Raw genomic sequence first — 24,920 nt, forward strand, 5'->3', positions numbered from 1 at the left:
TTGCATGGTGAGGTCATTCATTGTTATCAGGAGGTCCCTGCCAGTTGTCTTATCCTTGAGCTCTTCAGAGCAGAGACCTTCTTCACCTCATCCACTCTTGATTGCCAGTATTCTGATTCTGATGGCTTAGGTGTGAACTGGGGTTGATCTCTCTTCCATCTTGTATCAAGAATTCCTTGCAGCCGTCAGGATCCTTGGAATACAGGAGTGGAGGGTGGATCTGGGATTCCTTGCAGGCACCAGTTATGAAGAGGAGGGGAGAACCTGAGGAGGGATGGTACCTGGGATATCAGGAGCCTGGAGAGATGTTGGATGAACAGTGGCAGCCTGCAGGGATGCTCTTATCTTGGTTGCAATGTCCTGTTGAAGCTGCAAAACCACCTCTGCAAGACCTGGTGCAGGTCTCCGAGCCCCACTAAATTCCAATCTATTGGCTCTGACATTCTCTGACAACGCCACAGTTGGACTGACAGGTGGAGCTTTGATGGTGGCTGGAAGCTTGGAGAATAAAGGCAGACAGTAGAGCCTGTTGGAGTGTGGATGTCAGAACAGGGATAATACTGAAAAATACAAGTATCTGGATGCCTACAGAAAAGTGGCATTTTGGAGAAATGATATTTCATGAGCACAGATTCCTTAAGCATCCAGGGATTTGCACTGTTCCTAGGTTCTCAATGGCAGAGCACAGAATTAGAGTTGTTTCAGGCTTAATTATGGTGATTAATTGGGGGGACGATTGGGTCTCTGATTGAAAGAGAGACATACAGACAGGTGACCCTTCATGGCCCTTCCTACCTGGCCTTCATGGGCTTACCTGTGGCAACCACAGACTGGGAGCCTCTAACAGTACTCTATTCCTTGTATCACAAAGTAAACTGATGCTATTTCTACTTTTACTATTACCAATAAAGAAATTATTTAAAGGATTCTTGAGGAGTATAACTATACATATTTGTACTGAGAGGCACTAAAAACACAGAATATACTATTGGTTTCACTTCTCTTTTGTTTCTAATGTCACTCATCATATGTTTATTTATTTCACATGGTTCTACATTATAAGTACATAAGATATAAAACACCTTATGCCCCCAGTTTAGTGTGAACTTAAAAGCATTTGTATCCTTCATTATGTAAGGGATTTGAAACTAAATATGCTATGTAAGTGGGTGTCACAGTGGCACAGAGCAGTGCCGGGGAATGGGTTAAATTCCCAGGCTCCTATTTGCATCGAGTATGTCTGTTCTCACCATGTTTTGCTTAGGTTTCTTCTGGGTGCTTCTTCCACAAAGTCCAAAGACATACTGGTAGGTTAATTGCCTTCTGTAAAACTTGAATATGGTGTGACTGTGTGCATGTCTGTGTGCGCTCTGCAATGGATTGGCATCATTTCCAGTGTGTAATCTGCCTTGTTACTGTTGCTTGCTAAAATAAACTCCAGCCCCCCCATGACCCTGTATTGGATAAAGCAGCTAGAAAACAGATGGATAGAAGGATGGATGAATTGATATAGGGTAATTTGCTCTTGCTCTGAATACAAAACAATAAAAGTTATTTATGATGTGGACTGGCAACTGAAAGACAGAAACAAAACACAACAAAGAGACACAGTATTTTGTTACAAAAGCAAAGTTTACACTACAAATGTAATTTATGTTAATGGTTTTTATTTGTCCACAACAAATGTCTGTAACAAACTCATTTGAGTTAGCCTGAAAGTATACTGTAGTTTATACAGTAGCTTTCATAAGTTTTCCATTCCAAAGTGCCTTAACAAACATTTGTTTTCACAAACGTGTTGTAAAATTGAAATATACATGCTCCCAGTGTTTATACTAACTAGTTTAGCCATTAATTCTACAGAGAAATTTTAAGAAAAATTCTCAAAAGCATATAGTTTATATATACCATACAGTATATAGAAAATCACAGTGATTCCTTGGCAATCTATTTTGTGAGACTGTATTATGAACGTGCAGTTATGCCTTAACACCACAGTTTAAAAAATATTAAAACAATGATTTGTACATCATATTTTACATTATCTTCAGTCATTTCTCAGTTTGACAGTACTAAATTATAAATAAAATCAAAAGAATCATTTGAAATACCATCCCTGATGCCTGTGTATGTCTGCACGTGCACTTAGTAAGCATTCCATTCTGGCTCTGGCATTCTAGGTGATCGGCAAGATAAGCATATACTCTTCTAAAAAAATATTTTATTGAGTGCAGATATTAAACGTATTGTAGACTATGTACTGCAAGTGTGCACATTTCTTTCTGGACTTCAAGGTCTTTCTAATAAAAAGTGCCAATGCAGTCAAAAATTCTGCTTAGTGTGCAAAGCTCCACTTCTAGAATGTGTGAGATTAAACACTTTATACTTACAAGTTGGCTTCTCACCAGATATGATATTTGACTAATAAGAGGTGCAATGATTGTAGCCAACAAAGGCAGTAAATTGAGAATGAGGTATATGTCAAGGCTGAGTTCTGTAAAGAAGGAAAAACAATTGCAAAATTAAGAAGTGATTAGGTGGTGTAATAAAGATTATATTAGTAATTAGTGTATCTGTACACTAATATTTGATACTAATAAATAATGTGTCTGGATTCCATTTTGTGAGCATGTACTATATATCATTTCTTCAAATATGTTGAGCATTTTAAGTTCAATAACAACAAAAGTTATCTACTAACAATTATCAGTTAAATAGTATGTTACAAACACATTTTAAAGAGGAAATGCCTAGACTTTTAATGTTATTACACAAGTAAACTCACAGGATATAACCGTTTAAAATACGGTAACACTTCATTAATAATACTTCAAACATATATTGATACTTTTAGGGCAGGCTTGGGGCAGGTAAAAGGGCTGTCATTGAGTCGACATTGTTTGGTCTATTCCTGAGTTACTATAGGAAATACAGCTCACAAATAAGAAGGCTTAATGCCAGGAAGAAACCTGAATGAAGACAGGTTCTGAAGAATGTCTTCAATCAAACACTATTGTCACCATCCCCCTAAGACTTCTGCTGTTTTTTTTATTTTAAAAATGTGTTTTAAAAACTTGCTCTTTTATGCAGAAGTTCACTGAGGTGGGCTGAAACAGCATTTCTGCCTTTTATGAATTACCAACATGGTATCCAAGAACTCCCTGATTGCAACAATAGAACGTCATGACACATAATACTGCACAGAAACAGAAAAATCTACCCTACTTTATATACATAGCTTATAGTGATGGGTACTTCTGATGCCTCTGTCAAATCGTCTTCATGCAAATGCAACATACATTAGTTCACATTAAATATTAAATTGTTTCTAACACAGCACCCAGAATACAGATGTTCTGAAGTCCCCCAAAAACCTGAATATTCTAAATAACAGCGCTAAGTTGAGGTAATGTTGTTCCATCTACACCAGGCTCCTGCAGTGATCTGGACAATCCGCACCTGCCACACCATTGCTTTCACGCAGGGCAGATTCCTCAGGCATTCCCAGCTAAGCTTTGGAAGTCTACCTAGTGAATCCTATTTAATCCTTTGCTGAATTATTAAGACAGATTGCAATGGTCCTATGTGTTTTTGGACATATATTTGGGTTACAGAAATCCCCTTTGGCTATATGGCTTTTCAGCAGCAACAGAACAGAAGGCTTTTATTTCTTTTTTCTTGGTTTTACTACTTTTCTTTTTCATCTCTTTGCGTTTTTATGTTGCTTTAGTCACGTTTTTTGGGTTATATAGCACCAGGCGTCCAAGACAGTGCGGGATATGGCCCGATGTCCCTTTTTTACTTCATGTGAAATACTTGCAGTTTGTAGAGTCAATGTAACAGTATGAGGTGCACCTTAGTTGTCCATAAGACCTGGAAAACAATAGAATAATTCTGATCAGTATGAACAAAGCTATGTCTTAAATATCATGCAGAAATAATTTATCATTCAAGACAATCTAAACATCATCTGAGATGTCTGGAACTACTGTTAATGAACAGTAATATTATTATTATTGTTATTATTATTGTTGTTATTATTATTCAGAATAATACAATTTAAAAAGAAATTCAAAGCACAGATGCATAATACAAATAACAGAAATAAAAAGGAAATCAAAGTACAATAAATTAAATTAAAGAGTAAAATTTAATTACACTTAAAAAAGTCCCCAATAATATATTTTGGGTTATTACTACTAATGCATGTCTTGGCTTCATTTACTTTTTCAAACTTCTCTCTGTCAGAGGTACTGTACACAGCACTAGAAGCGACATATTTCACCAGGGTACTCTGCAGGAACAACTAGACTGTGCACAGGTATTTCTGTAAAGCACTCAATACAACAAAGAAAAATTATCATCCATACTATGTCTCAATTTTTTGTTAATTTATTCACCACTATAAAAGACAGAATTACATCTAAAATCTTAAAATTGAATTAAACAAAATCTAAATCTCTTGCTTTATATCTTCAAAACTTTATCATAATAACAACAACCACAACAATAATAATGCATTTTTATGCATTAAAAAATGTAATGATAGTACAGAGCCTGGTCTGTGGAAGAATTAGGTCTTAATCAACAGTTCTCAAATTGATTGTTGTACTGTAATCATGCAGTAATTCCTTAACTAACCATAGCCAGACTCCTTCAGTGCCTTATACTGTATGTAAGTAGGTGACCCTTAAAGTCCACTGAATTTCTCAGGGATATACAGGATGTACATAAAATAATTGAAATAAGAATACCATACCCTGGAAGATAGGATTTGCATGTCTGATAACCAAAGTCCTTTCCATCACATTCTTCCACTCCTTCATATCGGTAACCATCTCCACAGTATGCATGTTTGCATTCTTCAATACAATAAATAAAAATGTTGACAAAGTATATGAAAATGATTAGCAATGTTTAGAATAAGAACCTCTGACGTTGCATAGTTCTAAATACTGAAGCTGTCATTTTGAAAATATGCACTAGAAGTCAGGTTATTACAAGAAATAGTATGTCTTATATTAATTAAATACAGTGCCATCATAAAGTAATTAGCCCCCATTGATTATTTCTTATTCTGCTGTGTTGCAAATTCAAATTAAAGCATATTTAAATGAGATTTTCCCCTCCTGTAGAAGTAATTCTCTATAATGTTAAAATGAAATAAAGTACTTTGATGTCTTCAGAATTATATTAAAAATACAAATCTGAAAATTACTTAATCAATAAGTATTCACCCCCTTTGTTTTAACAACCTAATTTGGGTGAGATATTCAATTATCTTGAGAGATCACACTAAATACGTTAACAAGGTACACCCTGTGTTCATTTCGAATCCACCTGTGTTCATTTGCTTGATTGCACAATAAATATCACTGACTTTGTGAGGTCTCACATCTAAAACAGTAGATCAGATTAGCTGCCTGTGGAATTTTGATAAGAAGTTGTTAGGAGGAAAAAGCTGGAGAAGGCTATAAAAAGATTGGTGAAGCTTTGAACCTTCCTAGGAACACCATGAAGTCCATTGTAACAAAATGGGAAAAACATGGCACAACCCAGACACTACTAAGATCAGGCCGTCCTACCAAATTGAGCAACCGGACAAGAAGAGCAATTCTTAAAGAAGTGACCAAGAGGCCAGGCACTGTACAGTGGGAAATGGAAAAACTGTCCAGACATCAACAATCTCTTCAGCACTTCACAGAGTTGGCCTCCTTGGGAGAGTGGCTAGAAGGAAGCCAGTTCTGAGAAAGGCCAACATTAAGTCGCTCCTGGAGTTTGCTAGAAGCCATGTGACAAAACCAGAAACCTTTTGGAAGAACGTTTTGTGGTCTGATGAGACTAAAGTTGAGCTCTTTGACCTGAAAGCAAAGCGCTATGTTTTTCGCGCAAACTAAATACAGCCCAACACCCAGACTTGAATCCAATTGAAAATTAAAAATTTGTGGTACGACCTGAAAATTGCTGTTCACTGACGCTCTCCATCTAATTTGGCAGAGTTGGAGCAAATTTGCATTGAAAAATGAGCAAATATTCCACAATCTAAATGTGCAAAGCTCATACAGACATACCCAAGAAGACTCATGGCTATAATTGCTGCTAAAGGACTAGGTACAAAGTATTGACTCAGCGGGGTGAATACTTTTGTAAATGAGAAATGTAAGTCTTTCATTCTGGAGAAACGAACGTTCTTGAATAAAAAATATTTTTTTGATTTTTTCGATTTAATTTCAGCCTTGGATGTGGAGTTGCCTTTGTCACTGTTGTCAAAGTGAAGACTTCACGGTGTTCTGAATTATGTTTATTACAAATTTTTAACTTTGTATTGATGTCTTTCACATACATAAAGGTACATATGATTCAATTTCATTGTAACTCACTAATGCAGCCATCTGTGACAATCTTGTTGCCATCATCACAGTCCTCTCCGTTATAAGCCTGAACTATCCCATCTCCACAGAAGCCATCAGGGTCTGGATGATATTCAATGGATTGGAAGGGTGTTAGCTGAAAATAGAGATAGTCTTTTAATTAAATAATTATTATATAGAAATTAAATTCTATATTTATATACAGTAAATGTTACAGCTTCTTTACTGCCAGTTTTTATCATTCACACCACTAAATAAAGACTATACAAAGTATGGTTATTGCAGAAAACAGTAATTAATGCACATACTGTACCTGAATTGGTAGCCATCCTTCAATGTCTTTGAAGTAAAGCGACTTTTGATCTTTTCGGAATGCCAGTGCATTGTCAGTATTAAGCCTCCCAAGTTCCTCTTCATTATTGACCACAAATATCTAAATACAGACAGCTCATTATTTGAATAAAGACGTGTTAATTAAAATATATTATATCTGTTCAATAACTGCCATTAGGAAAAATGCAAATGTGACTCAAGCCTGAGCTACCTGAGCTATAGGAGCAAACTAGTGTTTGTGTGTTGGTAAATTTACTTACTGTCTCATTGTTTCCACATTTGAATGGATTAGAGGTTAATATAACCCTCCATAAGATGAAAACTGTAATTGCCAGCTACCACTAACATGCCTTTTACTTACTCTGTGCCAGTTATTGAACGGGAGAGCATTCTATCAAAATTTTTAAGTTTCACTTATACAAATGGATCTATATATACAGTACACTTAATATACATAGTTAATATATAGTATACAGAAAAGCAAATACTATATACAGTTCACGAGAAATAAAGCCATCCAAGAATCAGATGCTTTGTGAATGTTTGAGTATTTAAGTATTGTAAATTTTTGGCTTAACCAGCTTGGTTAAGAGGTAAAGGAACAAGTAAAGGTTTATTCTATGCTGAAAAGAGAAGAAAAGAAACAACGTTTCAACTGTGAAGCTTTCTTCAGGTTTGAAACTTTGTGTTTCTTTTCTTCTCTTCTCAGCATAGGATAAATCTTTACTTGTTCCTTTGGTTAAGAAGTAGCCTGCTAGCCATAGGAAGAGGAGGCTCAACCTCCCCTTGAGAGAGACGACTTGACCAAGGGCTAGCTCCGAAGGTGGAGGTGGGGTGGATGAGAAGAGAAGAGTTGTGTGCAAGAGTTATATACAGTATGTAGCGAACATTGGTAGTAATTGAAATACAAAACAACTGGATGAGACTGGCGGTACAAGACACACCACTGGCACTCTGGGGTAGTTGACACCAAGTGAGGGCTCCTCATAGGGGGGATTATTCACAGTCACAGGTTGGTTGCAGTAGCACCGCCCTGGGAGACCAGGCACTCCTTTCTCTCCCTTTGGTCCCACCATGAAATGCCCTTTGATAGTAGCAATAAAATAAAAAAATCTTAATCATTAAAAAAAAAAGATCTGACAATGTTTGTTAATAATTGAAATCCTAAGAATGTTTCAGCTGTTCATGATGAAGTGTTCTTGAATTCATAAATTGGATTTCAAATAAGATTTCTATTTCAATCTATGTTATATTTCTACTAAGAGTTATCTTTCCATTCCCAAAGGCATTGTTTCATTAAAAGAAAACTTTCCACATGTTGCTATCCTGTTCCTTGATTTTCACTTAAATTGAAACTTCCAAAGCCCAACATTGCTTTCAATTAACTACAGACAATAATATTATCTATTGTAAATTCTGTCACAAATACTTCTAATTAAATTAGAATAAATCTTATTTAATTCTGGCCTAGACTAAGGGTCTGGAATGATATGTAAAAATTAATTTTAAGCTTTTGTTGAGGAATAAAATATACATGATGAGGTAATCCAAAAAGCAAATACTATCTATTCAGACAAATATGTCAGCCAAACATTATTGGCCAAAAAAATTATGTATATTTCTAATATTTTCTGTTAAAACAATCATTCATGATGAAGCTTGTAGTCCAATGAATTACACCATGGAATGTGAAGAGGACACAAGCTGTCATTTTAATTGTTTGATGACATACGGTAATATTTGCAAGCCTGTGAAGACTTTCTCCTTTCTATTAATCAGTTTAAAGGAGTTATGTCATTACATCAGCATCTCACAGGATCTATCATTTACCTGCTATTGAGTTTTCCAAGACCTAAAAAGACTCAGATACCAGTGCCACTTCCTGCAAAAGGCAACTTGTGCTAAATCTTTTACTCCAGCATATGCACTATATTTAGAAAGCATTGTAAAAATAATGTACTCTATTATGATAATATTGTTTAGATCTGTTTTAGTTGCAGGATCATAATCTGTTTTGCTGAAAGAGTTTTATAGAATTCTACAACTATTACTAACCTCCATAGAATATCTTCATAATACAGCTGCAATAACAACCACTGCCAATGTTCCTGATGGAATGTCAGTTAACGTATCCTTACCTGACCCAGGAAGACCAGGTGGGCCTGGATAGCCTGTAGGACCAGGAGGCCCTGCAGGCCCCATGGGTCCCAGAGCCCCAGTGTCTCCCTTTGCCCCCTGCAAGGAAGCATAATGCCATGTTATTAACAACACATTAAGGCATAAGAAAAGGTTGTGCTTATGAAAATAGTTTCCAGTCCAGTTCCAGTGTATAATTTTTCTAGGGGGTACATTTTTATAGATTTTCTACAAGCGTCCAAGGTTTGAGTCCAAGGTTTAAGTTCTGGAAACAAGCCACTTCCTCTTTGCTCATCACTCTTAATATGGGTGTTCCCTGTTCACATTTATACTCTTGGTAGTCAATGACTCTTATCTGAACCTATTGCAGCATCACAGACAGGTCTTAGCTGAATTGGCTACAGCTAAAATGCTGCTGGTGCTCTGTTGGTCCCCACATTTTCTCTCATCATTTTGTTAACATGGAACGTTCGACTGCTAGAATCCATAGTGCCATCAGGGGATGGGATAGCCTGGAGAGATGCTGCTGATACAGTCAAAGCCTTGATGCTTGAGACATCTATTGCAGATATTGGTCTACATGTTAGGTAAAAGCTTCAGAAGTAGAATTTTATTTTAGGTGTAAAAGTTTGAAGGGGAGTACCACTGACAGTGAAGGGGAGAAGTGTTAATGTGGTATGGAGAACAGTTATTTTTATGTTTTTATTGTGTTTAGAAATTAAACATTAAAATGAGTTGTTAAACAAGGGAGGTTCTGCAAAATATTTTAAATAACTTCAAGCCTTTTTAAGCTATACTTTCCATACATGCCACATAAGATATACTATCTGTATTTATTAAATTATTTTATTAATGAAACATTTAGTCAGAACTGCTTTCATAAACCTCAATTATTGTAGCTCTAGTGCTGGGCTCACTTACCAAATGTAATGGTAGTCCAAGGTTTGGGCTCTGTGAAACTATTGCTTAAAATATAGCAAGGGATGTTGTTTAAAACTAGAGTCCCCCAAGATTCATTCTTTATATTTTAAGTTGTGTGACTCAGAGTCAGTGAGATAACTAGTATAATGAGATTGACAATGAGGTAAGAAACTCCTTCACATTTTTGGAGCTTGTTAAAGATACGCTTTCTAGCTTTTTAATAATAGATCAGATTTAGAAAAAAACAAAGAAATCCTCAGTTCAAGGTCCACTTATTTTCATCACCATAACATATTTTATACTAATTATGCAGTTTGCCATATGTGACTCTTTGAATGTTGTTTCAATATTTAACATGACAGTATTCAGAAGCCCACAGAAGAGTGGAGCTAGTCCAGTAAACAAGAGTTTCCTCAATATCACTCTTCCCTCAATGGTCTGTGCCAACCTGTGAAACATGAACTGGCATTAAGCAGAGAGTCAGCCTCTGGAAAAGTCATTTTCGCATGTAACCATTTTAGTTTGTGAAAGATTCCATCATATCATCATGCAAATCACATATTATTTTATTTTGATTGTCACAAATTCTACATTGTACAGGGTCCTCCCACACACCCCATAAAAGATGGCTGGTTTAACTTAAAAGAAGAAAGTTAAATACAGAAGGCAATGGGTTAAAAAGGAGAGCTATAGAGGGATTAACAATTATCAGGCTTAGTCTTAAAATGGAAGAGGAACTGGAAGTGAAGTGTCCTTACTAAATTAGCTAAAGGTCTTGGTGCCATGCTTTACATGGCAGAACAGTATTACATGAGAGTATAAAACAGATGTGGGTACAGGAAATAGACTACTGTGAGAAGAGCTACTGTATGTACTCTCACAAAACTATTTCCTAGGCAGACACAAAAAATAAATAGGGTGGGAACTGCATGATACTCTTGCAAATGTCATAATTATTTTCATAAAGTATATATTTAAATAACTTTCTAATACACCATCATTAATACAAACTAGTTATATAAAACAGTGTAATTAATTCTGTATTTACAGACATAATTGTATTATCAGAAGCCCAACAACACAGTGGTATGCTTTCAATTCCAATAGATTAATGTAACTCCAAGTGTTGTACATCTACAAAATAAGGCTGTTAAGGTTTACTTAGTATGTACTAATGGTACATAATGGTTGTGTGTTATAATCCATCCTTCCATACATTTTCTGACTGCTATCTTAGCAAGCAACAGGTATAAGGCTGGATACACAGCTGACTGGATGCCAGTCCTTTGCAGGGCACACACAGACATGAATGCATTTACACTAGGGTCAATTTTTACAGAAGCCAATTAATTTATGAGTATGTCTTTGGACTGTGGGAGAAAACCAGAGCTCACAGTGGAAACCCACGCAAACACTGGGAAAGCATACAACCTCCATGCATATAGCAGCCTGGGAATTGAACATAGGGCCCAAGCACTGCAAGGCAGCAATGCTAGACACTGTGCCACTATACTGCCCAGCTGTGTTTTATAACCTGTTTCAGTATTTGTATAATATGTTATAATACTATACAGTAACTATTCGTTAAGAACTTGATAAAAATTAATTGGGATAAATTGGGATACATTTCAAGATTGTAAAATACATAGATTCTTTGCCATAAATGTTGACACTTACAATTTTGGAAGGGCAGTTTAAGATGATCAGTTTGCAAAGAATGGAATGTCTTTCCCCTTATTGGACATTTGCCCACCAAGGAACCTGGGCAGAAAACTCATCATTTACAAGTATCCAACGGATAGCTCAGAAGCCCTTGTGCAACTGTAAACAGGTATCATTTTCATGCTAAATATGTGGCAGTGCTGCAGCTGCTGAGCATGTGGTCATAGACTAAAAAAACACCACAGAAAATTAGAAGAATCAATTATAGTATCAACAGAAATCTATAAGCAAACTGTTTTAATAACAGCAGAGCTAAACCACTTTTCATTATTCATTCTAATACCATATTTCTGCAGGTTATAAAGAGTTAAAACATAGGAAAGCTCCACTGATGTCCTGTTGGTAACTGCAGCGCTACATAATTAACTTGAGTACTTTATGCAGCATTCAGTTATGCTGGCCAACACTCCATGACTATATATAAATACATCAACTATGAGATAGTGTTTCCATATTTTTAGTAGATAGAGATGTCATTTCTTTGATGAGGTAACTGTCTTGTTTAACTGGGAAACCACAGTCTATGCAAAGAAAACTCCCAGGAGCATTTGTTTCCATTCTGGCCCAAGAGCAAGATGGATTTTACATTAAGAAACAGGGTCGTCTGACGTTTTCTTTTCCAAAAAATAAGATATTAATTATCTGTTATTTTCAAGAATAAAAAAAAATATTTTGAAATAAACCTTGATAAACATTTTGTAAAAATGTGCTCTCTAGATCTTAAATGTATTGTAATGTTTAAATGTAATTACTGTTTCATTTCTGTTATAATTAGGATTTTTTATTAAACTACTTTTATTAAATTAAAAGATGGAAGGAAAACATACAGTATGCAAAAAAAAACATATGGAAAGCATGTGTATGCTTTCTGCCTGTTGGTTCCTTCCATATAATGTTTTTATTCTGAAGTTTCTTGTGTTGAAGAGATTAATACAATTACACCTGTTCCAATTACCACACTCTTCTGAATGAGTGAAAAGCTTTGTCTGCACAATTCCAAAACCCAGTTTTAAAATATCCTATCAAATTAAAATACCTCTAACAGAAGTGAATACTTTCTTTTTCACTGCTGACTATTTGAAACCCCAGGTCTTTTTTCTTGGTTTCAGGCTGTTTTCACTCTCACCTGCTTGCCCCTCTTGCCCGGCCGCCCGGTGGGTCCACGGTGCCCTGATACTCCAGGCTCCCCTTTTGGACCCATTTCTCCCTGAAACCCAAAGTAAACGTCAGTTGCACACTTCATCACACAGACAGGCAGGGTGCATACAAGAATGAGAACCACTAATGAGCCAAACTAAGACTGTAATGAATGGAAACATGTTTTCTTGTGGAATGCATTACGCATTCACCTCATGCCAACTACAGCCATGATGTAGAAATTCAGAACTTACTATTATGAATACTAATACATATTATCATTAGTAGTGCTACTATTTACTGACCTTTTGTCCCAACATTCCAGGGAGACCCATATTCCCCTAGAAAAACAGAAACGAATGAGGAGCCATCCATCTTTTTGTAATGTTTAAGCAGAATCTTTCACTTCAAGCAAAAATGCAACATCTTTTTTTTAACGTATATTCCATTGCTGACATTTTTTATTTCCACCTGGTCTGAAAGCTGTTAAAAATATTTTCATATAGAGTGATGAAATTTGATCAAATAAGTACACCGTACTCCAAGAGTTTTGTGATTTGCTCTGTTCTTAGCTCTAAGTGAGGTACAGTAAGTGACCCTAGGTCCGTTTTAAAGGTCTCCTCACAATGTAAGTGGAAGAAGCATTGGATGTGAGGCAGAAGAAACTCTCCTGAGAAGGTGAGCAATGTTTATATTAATTGACAAGAAATATTTCCTAAATCTATGTTTTTTGTGCCAGATTAAAATCTAAAACGTAAGAGCATCTTGTACGTTTCTGAAGGGGATGCCAGAATATAATTCAGTATTGTACATTAAACACTGCTTCATTGCAGTAATGAAGCAGTAATTTAGTAATACAGGGCGGACTACTAGAACAATGACCAGTGTTTGGGATAAATAATTGTTCACTGTAATTATCCATGTGGGTTTTCTAACAATTTAATTGTTTTCTTGTCGTAATCTGTAGGCGTTCAATTCTAATCCTTATCCATTACCATTAGCCTTTTAGTCCTGTGATTAATGTAAATGCACCTCTTGCAAGTCAAAGCTTTGTGTCCTTCAGAGAGCGTTTTCTTCTGAGCAACAAAAGGCAGTCATAGACTTCATCTACTTGATAATTCAACAAGGAGAAGTATAAGTAGTCTAAAAAAGTACCTTCCATTATACACATTTCTGAGAAAGATGAAGTGATGAGCAATAATCTGGTTAGCAAAACAGAAATAATTGGGGATACAAATAATACATTATTAAAACATACAGTGCAGGATAAAACCAAACCATTAGGACTGAAGTATTTCATACTGTATGCACAGTAAGTCTGAAGTATTTACTATACTGAGAAAACAAAAGAATTCCAAAGTGGAAGGGTTTCTGTAAAACAGACCTCCATTGTGAATTTTACACTACCTTTTCTCCTTTCAGTCCTTGTTCTCCCTTATCACCTCTGGAACCCTAAGAAGAACAGCAGATAATTTCAATATCAAATCAATATCAAAGAGATATTGATTTCTAGAATTTCTTATATTAATTTTTGGAATAAATAGCAAATAAATATGCATATCTGAGACCATATTATATGATGCAGGGTTACTGTATATGATCTGTTCACATTAGGAATCATGTTATTGAAGTTTGTATATATATGTTTGTATATATATGTATATATATCATAGAGATAACTGTAAATCTCTATAAAGAAGAAACGTGACATATAAAACCTTTCTGCAGGATGGATATATAAAGTCCATAAAGTCTATTTACAGAGGGAGATTTAAGCAAACAGTATAGTATAACATTTTAAGTGCCAAATATTATGTATGGAGGATTAAAAGTAAAAACAATTAATTACCTTTTCTCCTTTGTATCCAGGCATGCCCTTCAAAGCAACAGAAAGATGCAGTATTTATTGATAAAATCTCTTTTGTGGAGTCTACTGTAACTGTAACAATCTTTAATGCTGGTATTACCTGCTCACACACATGGGACCTTAAATCTAGAGATGCAAGGCAAATGCCATCATAAATTGTGATACTAAAGACTAAATTGTGTTTTGGCACACGTAAAATATATAAACAGAATACATATCTTTACTCCGGGTCATTTCACTACAGATTCTAAACACAAAGCAGCAAAAGGGGCGGTGTGGTGGATCTGTGCCTGTGGCTGGAAGGTTGCCAGTTCAAATCCTGCAGCTGGCAGAGGAATCCTACTCTGTTGGGCCCCTGAACAAGGCCCTTAACCCCAACTGCTCCAGGGATGCTGTATAAATAGCCAATCCTGCGCTCTGACCCCAAGCTTCTCTCCCTGTCTGTGTCTCATAGAGAGCAACTTGGGGTATGTAAAAAGATAAATTCCTAAGACAAGGTCACTTTATTATCAGTATACAATTTCTTGCATTAGGAATTTGTCTTTTTTTACATACCCCAACTTGCTCTCCATGTGACACACAGACAGAGAGAAGCTTGGGGTCAGAGCACAAGGTCAGCCATTGTACAGCACCCCGGAGCAGCTGGGGTTAAGGGCCTTGCTCAGGGGCCCAATGGAGGAGGATTTCTCTGCCAGCTGCAGGATTTGAACCAGCAACCTTCCAGCCACAGGCACAGATCCTTAGCCACAGAGCCACCACTCCGCCCTCTTTTTTTTTACATATGCAATAATAAATTGTATATGGCCAATAACGCGATCTCTTATCTTATAATAAATGTTGATTCCTGGTAGTGGTTGCACAAACCAGAGCCTGTCCTAGAAGAGAAGGGTGCAGACAGGACTACACCATGAATAAGATGTTACTCTTTTGCAGGACACAATATTGAGCTACTGTATGAATTATTCTAAAGAAGCTATTGGGCTATGTAGTACAACAGCAACCTACAATTAATACTTAATTAAATCTCTTTGACACTGCTGCAGAGCACAGAATCTACTGCTTGTGGTCAGCTCTGTGCAGGTATTATTTCAATGATGGAGAGGAAGATGGCAGACAGCTGCCCTTGCTTTGCTCTAATATGGAGGTGTGTGTTTAAAGCCAACAGCTGCACTGACAGACCTTGGGGCCCATTGGTCCTCTTGCACCTGGCAGTCCCATTAAACCAGGGTCTCCCTTCTCACCCTGTGATGTTGAAAATAAAGTCCTGACTTAGCATAGAGAAAACCCTGCAGATGTATACAGTACATAGATTTAATTGAGAAATTACTTTTGTCCTAAATAAGGGAAAAACAACAACAGTTTAACAAAATTTCATATTTAGCACATGATTTTATAAAACAATATTAGTCAAAGAGTAATACCACAGCCTGTATAATAAGAGGAAGTTTATAAAACTTAATCCACTAATTCCAATAGGATTTTGATATAAAGTAGTGGCATTGACAAAGTCAACCTAGTAGAATTCTTTAGAATCAACAGAGGACTCGGGTGAAAACTGGTGGATGTGCATTTAAATATGAGAAAACAACAGGAAATTGGATAGCTGCACATATTATTTTGTGATACAGAACTACGTCATTATCTTGTTCTTAAGACTACAGTCAAACTTCCTTTGGGTTCTAAATAGAAAAACAAAGGCAGTATACTATGGCCATTATATGTTTTGTAAATAAAAATGTGTAGGTATCTGTGAATCACTGAACAAAGAGCTTGTTCAATTATGGCAGGTGAAAAAAGAAGAATTTAAAATAAAATAACTTCTAAAAAGTCCAAATAAAATAACTTTTAAAAAGTTATATTTTCAACATGATTAATCTTTCTTAAGACTTTGATGAACCCAAAATATAAATGGATCTTAATTGGTACAATTTATCTGGCATAAAAGAGATTCGTATTGTTAATATTGCTATTGTCACATTGTTTTAAGATACAAAGGAACAAGTAATAGGTTTATTCCATGCTGAAAAAAAGAAGAAAGAGAACACAACGTTTCGGCCATGAAGCCTTCTTCAGGTGTCAAGATCTTCTTCAGGTTTTAAGATAGCCTTTCAGTTTAAAATTATCTGTATTAGAAAGAAGAACTTACTCACTTTGGGCCCATTTGGTCCTGGCCAACCAGCTGGCCCTTGTCGGCCTGGGAGACCAGGGGGACCTGGCCGACCCTGGAATGACAAAACAAAAAGGACCATGACAGAAGTGGTGTTTTTATATGTAATATTAGCTGTTGTAAACAGAAAGGAAATTAACCTTTCAATACCTAATAAAATGTTTTATTTAGCAATTTTAAAAACAAATTTACTGAGCTATCTTTCATGCCAAGATATTAAGGACAACAATCAAAGAGGATCACAAGTGAACAATTTTTCTAGAGATGTAAAAACATAAACATTTTTCTTTGTAGATGGCTTTAAATAATGGTAAATAGTTACATAAACACAACAAATGACCTTTAACAATTTCTACATGCAACTGTGAAGACTATAATGCAACAAAAGATACATTGATACAGTACCTTTGCTAAATATGTCTCAACAACATATCTAAAGAGCAGAACTATAGAGAAAAAAGATAAATGGGTCTTAATACGGTCAGTCTGCAATTTAAAAGGAGTGATGGTGTGTAAAAGCCACATGACCCAGTATTAGCTGTAGAAATACAATGATTTATGATATTTCATGTGCATTTGGCAAAATTAAACCGCATTGCTCTGAGTACAGTATTGAAGAAAAGACAAAATAGAATACATCTTTAGAATATAACTCAATTCTTTTCCAGATTTAATATGTAGTCCTGGCATTCTGGTATGGTACCCTCACTTTAGATGATAAAAGCTGATAGCACAGAAAGGGAGCTCTTTACGACTCAGTGTTCATCAGTGTTCAGTGCTCTGGATACAAACTCTAGTGCTATCTTCACAGTGAAGGCTGTACTTGCTTAAAATTTCACAATGCTGAGCAGTCTCAGATAGAACCCAAGAAGTGTTCTTGTGTTCAAAGCAATTTTTACTTACAGAAAAAGAAAATTGAATGAATTATGGTGGCTCTTACCTTTGCTCCAGGTCTACCAATTTCTCCCTTGCCACAGAAGGCAAAAAACAAAGCATTTATTTTCTTAGACAGTTTTAGTTTGTTTACTTAGATGCAAGAAACTGTTTTCTTAAACATTCTATAATTGAATAGAGAACATTGTTGGTTTATTATACTGTTACTTTTCTCCTCACTACAGCAATTTTTGTAGCATGAAAAATAGTCTACATCTACAGTATAAAATACAGAGAAAGTCCCATTAATAAATTCAAGGGATACTTGATGAACACATTGACAATACTGCTGTTTCAAGGATAAAACAATCACTGTTCCCCTTTTTTCTTTATCATGCAATATAGAGATATGTACCATTTTCCTTAACTTCCATCCCTGACATTTAATACACCCATAGGCATATTTAAGTTGTTTTTCCTTATCCTGTCAAAAATACAAGTAGCAGGATGCAATAATTTACTATAGATGAAAAGGGGATTTAATTACAGATTATATACCGTAATAGAACTACAAAGCATGAAAAATATATTAAGTCTTTTTAGGCTTTTTAAAACTTAACATACGATGGGATTCCTTAACCTGTATGAGGTGGGTCAAGGTATTGTGAATTTGTTGTTCACTGTTTGAAATGAAAGACATTACAGAAAATATCCTTCTCAACTGACATGTTAATACTGAACAAAGACATACAAGGAAACATTTAGATTCTATGATGTCTAAAAGGTAGGTTAATGTTCCTGGATTCTATTTAAATATTTTTACAAAACATTCAGATTTCATTAGATTAAAACTTCATAGATTTAAACAATGAAACTGTTAATGTGCCACTCAATAATTTGTACATGAAATATTTTAAAAAGAAAAGAAACTGACCTTTTCTCCCTTTGGTCCCATTAAACCTGGAATTCCATTTGGACCCTTAGAGAAAACCACATCTCATTTACATGTTCTTCAATCATGATCTACTTTCAATCATGTTCAATCATGATCTACAGATTACTGTTCAATAGATCAAGTTCCCCATTAAAGCAATTAAAATGGATTATTTTTCAAAATGTTCACACATTTTATTTATGTACAATACATACGAAGAAATACAGTATATGCATTTCTGTTTGTACATCAGTTTTGACCTTGTTTTCAGTTTAGCTTTCAGTATAATCAGAAGTACCAGTACCTTTTCCCATTTTACTAATCAGTTTAAATCCAGTCTAGACTCAAACCAAAATTCACATATTAGCATAGTAACAAATATCACCTACGAAATATTTGAACCCCATTCAACATTTTTCAATAATAAAATTATTGACATCTTGTATTTACCAGCCTGGGACCCTGAATTGGATATAGTATTTAGAAAATAGATTGATGTATTTACTGTATCAGAAAAAAATCCAAGGATGATTATACATTTTGGCTTTTGATTTCCTGAAACATTGCACTCCTAACTTAGAAATACATTTTATTAAAAGACACTTGAAGTATTTAAAATTTAGTAGAAGAGCTGTTCAGTTTATAAATTTGCCAGATTAAAAATAACTATACTGCACATGTTATATATATCCTATACAGTATATGCTTACTACATAACAAATTTAAAGATGGTTTGATTGGCTTTTTTCAAATAACATAAAAAACAAGCAATAAAAGACCTACAGGATTTTTTTTCAATTCAGATCATGTTCATCAGATCTTGATCTCTACATGTAACCAGCTATCATGTGTCAAGTAAGATGGATTCATTGATGATGAGTTCAAAACAAACTAAACAAAAAGACTTCCAGCAAACAGGTAAAAGTGACAGTATTTCTGAGAATAAGTTTCTAGTGCTGCACTAGACAGTGGAAAGAGGCTATTTATGTCTCTTCTAAATGTAGTATGTTAACAGGACTCCTACTGTATGATCCATAGTTCAAGAGACTAGCTAAACTAGTTCAGAGCTAATCAGACTGTCCATTTATAGCAAAAAGCAAGATAAAAGCTAACATATTATCCAGGAATAAATATAAATCTTCATAAAGCCATATACACGATTATTTTCTTGGACTTAGATGGTTGTAAAAAAATCACTTGCTAATTTATTAATTTATTAATCACTTGCTAATTTCCAGCATGACTGTTTTCTTTCTAATACTACTTAAACACTACTTGTATTTGTAGTAATGCTTTTGTATATTTGTAGTAATGTATTTGTATAATGCTTGTCAACCTAAAGGATTCCATAGCACTTCATGTTTAGGAGGGGACCTATTCCATACACTACTGAACTGCAGCACGCACCTGGGATGCAAGTGAGAGCACTTCAGAAGCTTCATTACATAGCAAATGAGGTGGAGAAATGAAAAATTACTTCAAACAGGGACTTTAGTTTGGCTACAAGGAGCAAGCATGAAGTGGAATTTATCCAAAACACCTGGGTGCTAACACCCCCACTTCAACAAACTGTGCAATGGGATCTTTAAACATCAAGTAGTCAGGACCTTGGTTTATTGTTACAGGGCTGGATTTAATCCATAGTGGGCCATATGAACTCCAGCTCCCTGACAGCTGTTCACTGACAGAAAGTTCCTAGTGGAACAAGGCCTGGGGAAAGACTCCTACTGTACCTGTGGTCCAGGAGGGCCAGAAGGGCCAGGAGGACCTGGCACACATGTGGGCAGAGTGGGCTTTTCCCCTCCATCTTCATTGTTATTTACTTTCTCGTTCTAAAAAAATATTGAGGTTTACAGTAAGAAAAGAGATACAAAAAGGGAACTGCTAATCCATGGCACAGAGTAATCCAGAAATAACTGATGAATATGTGATTAATATTTATGTTATATTTATTGGATATGTAAATTTATCAAATGGAAAAGTCTTAAAATATTGTTTTATTTTTTGTTTTCTGTATGGAACGACTCTTTCATCTATGCCTATAATCCAAATCACATGCATAGTATTTATGTTGGTACCATGTCCAAGATTACTATGATGACTGATATCCAAGTTATGGATGTTTGATCATATGGTCATATATGATTTTACATATATTTATATATTTACATATACATTTTACAACTCTGTATAATCTAATTGTGACTATTAAAAGTGTAATCCCTGAAGACACATTACTGTACATTGTATGATTTTCATATTTTGTAAAATTCTATAAAAGTTAGTACATTTCATTTTCTAAGTATATACTAACCAGGATAAAATAATTAAACACTTACAGTTTAATGCTATATGGGTCCTTAAAATATTTTAAGGACCTGGATTTTAAAGTCTGGCTCAGGAAAAGTCAATGCACATTACTTTAAAAAGTTCAGAAATGCTTAACTATCAATGTAGAATCTACAGTTCCCTCTGATAACTAGAAATTTGTATTAATCTTTACAATTAAAATGATACATCTCTTTAATTAGGATATCTGGCTGTAATAAGAACAATATTCTTGCCAGGGAATATCAAGAAACAATTATTCAGTGCAGATGAAATGATGTTCTTACAATATATGAAACAGAGTTAACTAGGGATCACATTGTTTTTGGAGAAATATCAAGTATTACTCACATGACTCTTGTGTTCTCTGAGCAGAGGGGGAGGGGGGAACAGCGGTGGAGGTGGTGGAGTTAAGAGACAGCATATATTGAGTTTCTTTTTGTGATCCAGAGATTTCAGGGCTAGATCAAGTGAACAAGTACACACAGACACACAGAGAGGGATATTCTAAGCCATTTCCTAGCACAAAAATTGGTTACCAGAAATAACTTGCCTGGAACTTGAAAAATGCTTAGGTTGATACAGTACAAGAGTATACTTGATCCTAAGTGTTCAAAGAAGCTATTTACTCTTCAGAAAATATTTTTAGATTATTTAATGCATTAATACTTAGAAGTAAGGTTGAGAACTACAAACTTTGTTGTTCATACAGTATGTGGCGCAGTATATCACAAACAAATTGTTTGTAACCTAAATGAAATCTGAGAGGATTGGTGACGGTGACAAAGATAAAATTGTTAAAAATAACAATAGTAAAGTGGTTCTTGTTTGTACCACTTGCATCTGGCAACAAGACTATCCATTATGTATTTTGTATATTTTATTGCGAAACGGTTACCAAGGCATATTGTACACAGGAACAAGTAATAGGTTTATTCCATGCTGAAAAAAAGAAGAAAGAGAACACAACGTTTCGGCCGTGGAGCCTTCTTCAGGTGTCACACCTGAAGAAGGCTCCACGGCCGAAACGTTGTGTTCTCTTTCTTCTTTTTTTCAGCATGGAATAAACCTATTACTTGTTCCTTTGCAGCCTACGCATGCTGACGCAGCTACCCACCATATTGTACACAGTACACAGAAGATAGATACATTAAAATGATCCCACTTCCAAATGAAAACAAATAAACACCAGTCAAGAAGAGTATAGCTATATACAGTATGTTTACAAACTTTTTAATATGTGTCTGTTCCTTAAATAAGACTTTATATTTGATATATACATTCAAATCTACATTTCCACACAGGTTACAACATCAGTTTTTCTGTGTCTACATTAAAAAAATGTATTCCAAACTATTGGAACAAAACCTTGTGAAGATGATGGTCCTTATTATATTTTGAGGTATTAAAAAAGATCAAATAATATTGGTTCCAACACTCCAATACAATACTTCCAATGTTATATTTTGAATGCTTCTTAGTGTGTATATAGGTACATAACCTGGACTCATCATTAATTTACAAAATGAGAAATTGCTGTTATTGTTTTAATGATGGTGTCAATGAAGCTAAACTAAGTTGGTCTTTTACTAGAAATATATTATTCAATGCCTCATGGTTTTGAACAAATTGTTAACATTTGCTTCCTACTGTAATATCTGTAACATTGTGAAGCCTTCATAAATAGCAGAATGGTAGAAATAAATAACGCACTCCAGTTTTTCATAAACAATAACAATCAATTGCTATTAAGCAATGTACTGTTTCAGCTACCTGGCAAATTAATGTTGATATGCTTTATTTTGCTTATTTAAATTTGTACCATTTATTTGAAAATTAATGAGGCCAACATGACATATATTGCAGGATCAATCTCAAATAAAAAAGATTTCACCATGCAATAGTTATTTTATTTTTAATGCATACTATGTGCAAGAGAAGGAAACTAGTTTATGAAACACGCACAAGTTTTAAGCAAATTGATACACATGATACATGATGGTGGCATCTAAAGAAGGGAAATATTTTTATGAATAAATTCAGGCAAAATTCTCAACTGTTCATATGGGTGTAAAGGTCGTGGAAAGACTACTAAGCCTGTGCAACTGTTAGCTCTGCAGTCAGCATTAGATATTAGAGGTTTTTCCATGCACAGGACCAATGAATGCTATAAAAGTCATCTGAGTATCTGCTAGTGACATATCTAAAGCCAGCTGATGTTTACTCTCCTAACATCCGAGTGGAGTCCTATAGCACTTTGGGGGTTGTGTTGTGGGTGACAGTGGAGGGGGTGGAAAGAGAGGTTATATATAGAAACATTTACATTTGGATCACTCTCTCTGCCCATCTTTATACTAGAACAGAAAGGAACATACAGAATGGCAAACAATTCACTTGTTGTGACAAGCTCAGTCTTTAAGAAGTTAATGAAAGCATGCAACACCTTCTGCTGCAAGTCTCAAAGGCAGGCTAATCTTAACTCTTGGAGTACAGTGCATGATAAGCCCTGTAAACATTATTGTGAATACCGGATATTGCTGTGCTGTTTAACATTAGCCTAGGCATTTTTTACATAGCTCAATAGCATGTAGAACAGAATGGAGGGAAAATGCAGTATTTACCTGCCGGAAAGGAAAGAATGTTGTCCATGAAGGAAGACTGAGATAGCACATAGCAGAAAAAAAGCTGGAACTGAAATCCAACTGCGATCAGGACCATGCTGCTTGGAGATACTCAGCAAATGAAACTCGTGGCTCTGGTGCTGGCTTTGGGATTTCTCTCTCCCTCCCTCTCTTCTCTCCCTTGCTTTTCGTTCTCTCTCACTCTCTCACTCTCAATATCCCCCTGCCTTTAGGAAAAAGGAATGCCAACCATTTCCCATTAAATCTTTGCCTTGCACCAGACAGAGCTATATTTAAACCAGGCAACAGATCAGATCCCCCAACGTGAATATCAGATACTGTCACTATAAAATAGAGGCTCTTTTGTAATATACAGTACATATAATCATACAAAGACTTTATAACAATGACCAGTGAAATTTACACTAAGCTTTATTTGGGCTTATTAAAAATACAAATTTTCTATATTAAAAATGTAATTTAGTTAAAAATCTCAATGTGAAAACCACAGTTTTGAATGTATATATATTCAGTAAACTGTTTTTTGTATTCCCAACCATTATTAAACCATTTTCCATTCTAAAAACACTTCAGATACAAAAGAACTTTAAAATTCATTTGGACACTGTTGATAAGATATGTTTAGAAATGAACCTGTTTCATTGCTTCTTTTTTCTTTTACTAAAATACATTTTAAAAGATAAATTATAAAACTACATACAGTAAAGTTTAACTGATAACAAATGTAAAATTTTAACAGCCTATACAGAATAAAATATTTCAAAAGCATTTTTAATATCACATTACATGACTTTAAAAAACACATTCAAAGGTCATTTGAAAAATTAGAAAGAACTCTTTTTTTCATACCTGTTAAAAAATAATGTCAGGTCCAAGAAACGATGTGCTTTGAATCCTAGTTAATGAAGACACTGAAGCAAAGGTATTACTGAAATCTGGTCTCACTAGATTCACAGCTACATCACAGCTCCACTGAGAAGAGCTATTGATCAGTTCTGGAATTTATTAACCTCTCCCTTTCACCCCATAATTAATCACAATGCAATTAAAGAGAGGGCCCACATGACTTTTGCTTATTGAGCCTGCATTGCTGGACACACTGAAGAACTGAGCAGTAAAATTAATCTCATAATTAATAATAATAATAAGCATGATCAGCACCAGCAATAATTATAAGGGAGGCGTAGAAACAGTGCATATTTTGTTTTGTTCTGGTAGTTTCTTTTTTAACAGTTAAATCTGAAGCCAGTAATGCAGCTGATATGAGATTGTATTGTGTTTTAAAAGAAAGAATTGTAATGAAAACAGATTGTCACAGGTACTGTATCTATATAGTGCACAGAATGGATTTTTTATGGTGAGGTAGCTCCCTTAAAAAATGCTAAACATGCTAAGCATTAATCTCCAAGAAGTAAATCCCCACTACAGCAAATACCACTTTATCAGCTGAATTGACGCATAATACATTTCATGAACAACCAAGGCTGCA

At 35.1% G+C, this 24,920-nt stretch overlaps 1 protein-coding gene across 1 annotated transcript; it reads right to left on the reverse strand.

Moving 5' to 3' along the window:
- Window positions 1-1,668: 1,668 nt before the first annotated feature.
- colq (collagen like tail subunit of asymmetric acetylcholinesterase) lies at window positions 1,669-23,560 on the reverse strand. Its single transcript, XM_088928428.1, has 17 exons — window positions 23,411-23,560; window positions 21,141-21,250; window positions 20,195-20,293; window positions 18,462-18,506; window positions 17,595-17,621; window positions 16,638-16,709; window positions 15,667-15,729; window positions 14,470-14,496; window positions 14,028-14,072; window positions 12,926-12,961; window positions 12,610-12,690; window positions 8,843-8,939; window positions 7,649-7,788; window positions 6,685-6,804; window positions 6,381-6,507; window positions 4,760-4,862; window positions 1,669-3,873 (listed from the first exon to the last, which is right to left on the reverse strand). The coding sequence occupies exons 1-17, from the start codon at window positions 23,505-23,507 to the stop codon at window positions 3,804-3,806; spliced, it is 1,359 nt and encodes a 452-aa protein (XP_088784554.1). The 5' UTR covers window positions 23,508-23,560; the 3' UTR covers window positions 1,669-3,803.
- Between the last annotated feature and the right edge of the window lie 1,360 nt (window positions 23,561-24,920).

Source organism: Atractosteus spatula, chromosome 12, assembly GCF_055471065.1.
Source record: "Atractosteus spatula isolate fAtrSpa1 chromosome 12, fAtrSpa1.hap1, whole genome shotgun sequence".
NCBI lineage: Eukaryota > Metazoa > Chordata > Actinopteri > Semionotiformes > Lepisosteidae > Atractosteus > Atractosteus spatula.

Excerpts from the sequence above, each read along its gene's own strand:
- colq (XM_088928428.1), bottom strand. The coding sequence starts at position 23,507 with ATGGTCCTGATCGCAGTTGGATTTCAGTTCCAGCTTTTTTTCTGCTAT. Across the intron at positions 12,691-12,925 it reads CTGGAATGTTGGGACAAAAG|GGAGAAATGGGTCCAAAAGG; the intron begins GTCAGTAAATAG and ends TTTGGGTTTCAG. Across the intron at positions 6,805-7,648 it reads ACTACCCCAGAGTGCCAGTG|ATATTTGTGGTCAATAATGA; the intron begins GTGTGTCTTGTA and ends GTCTGTATTTAG.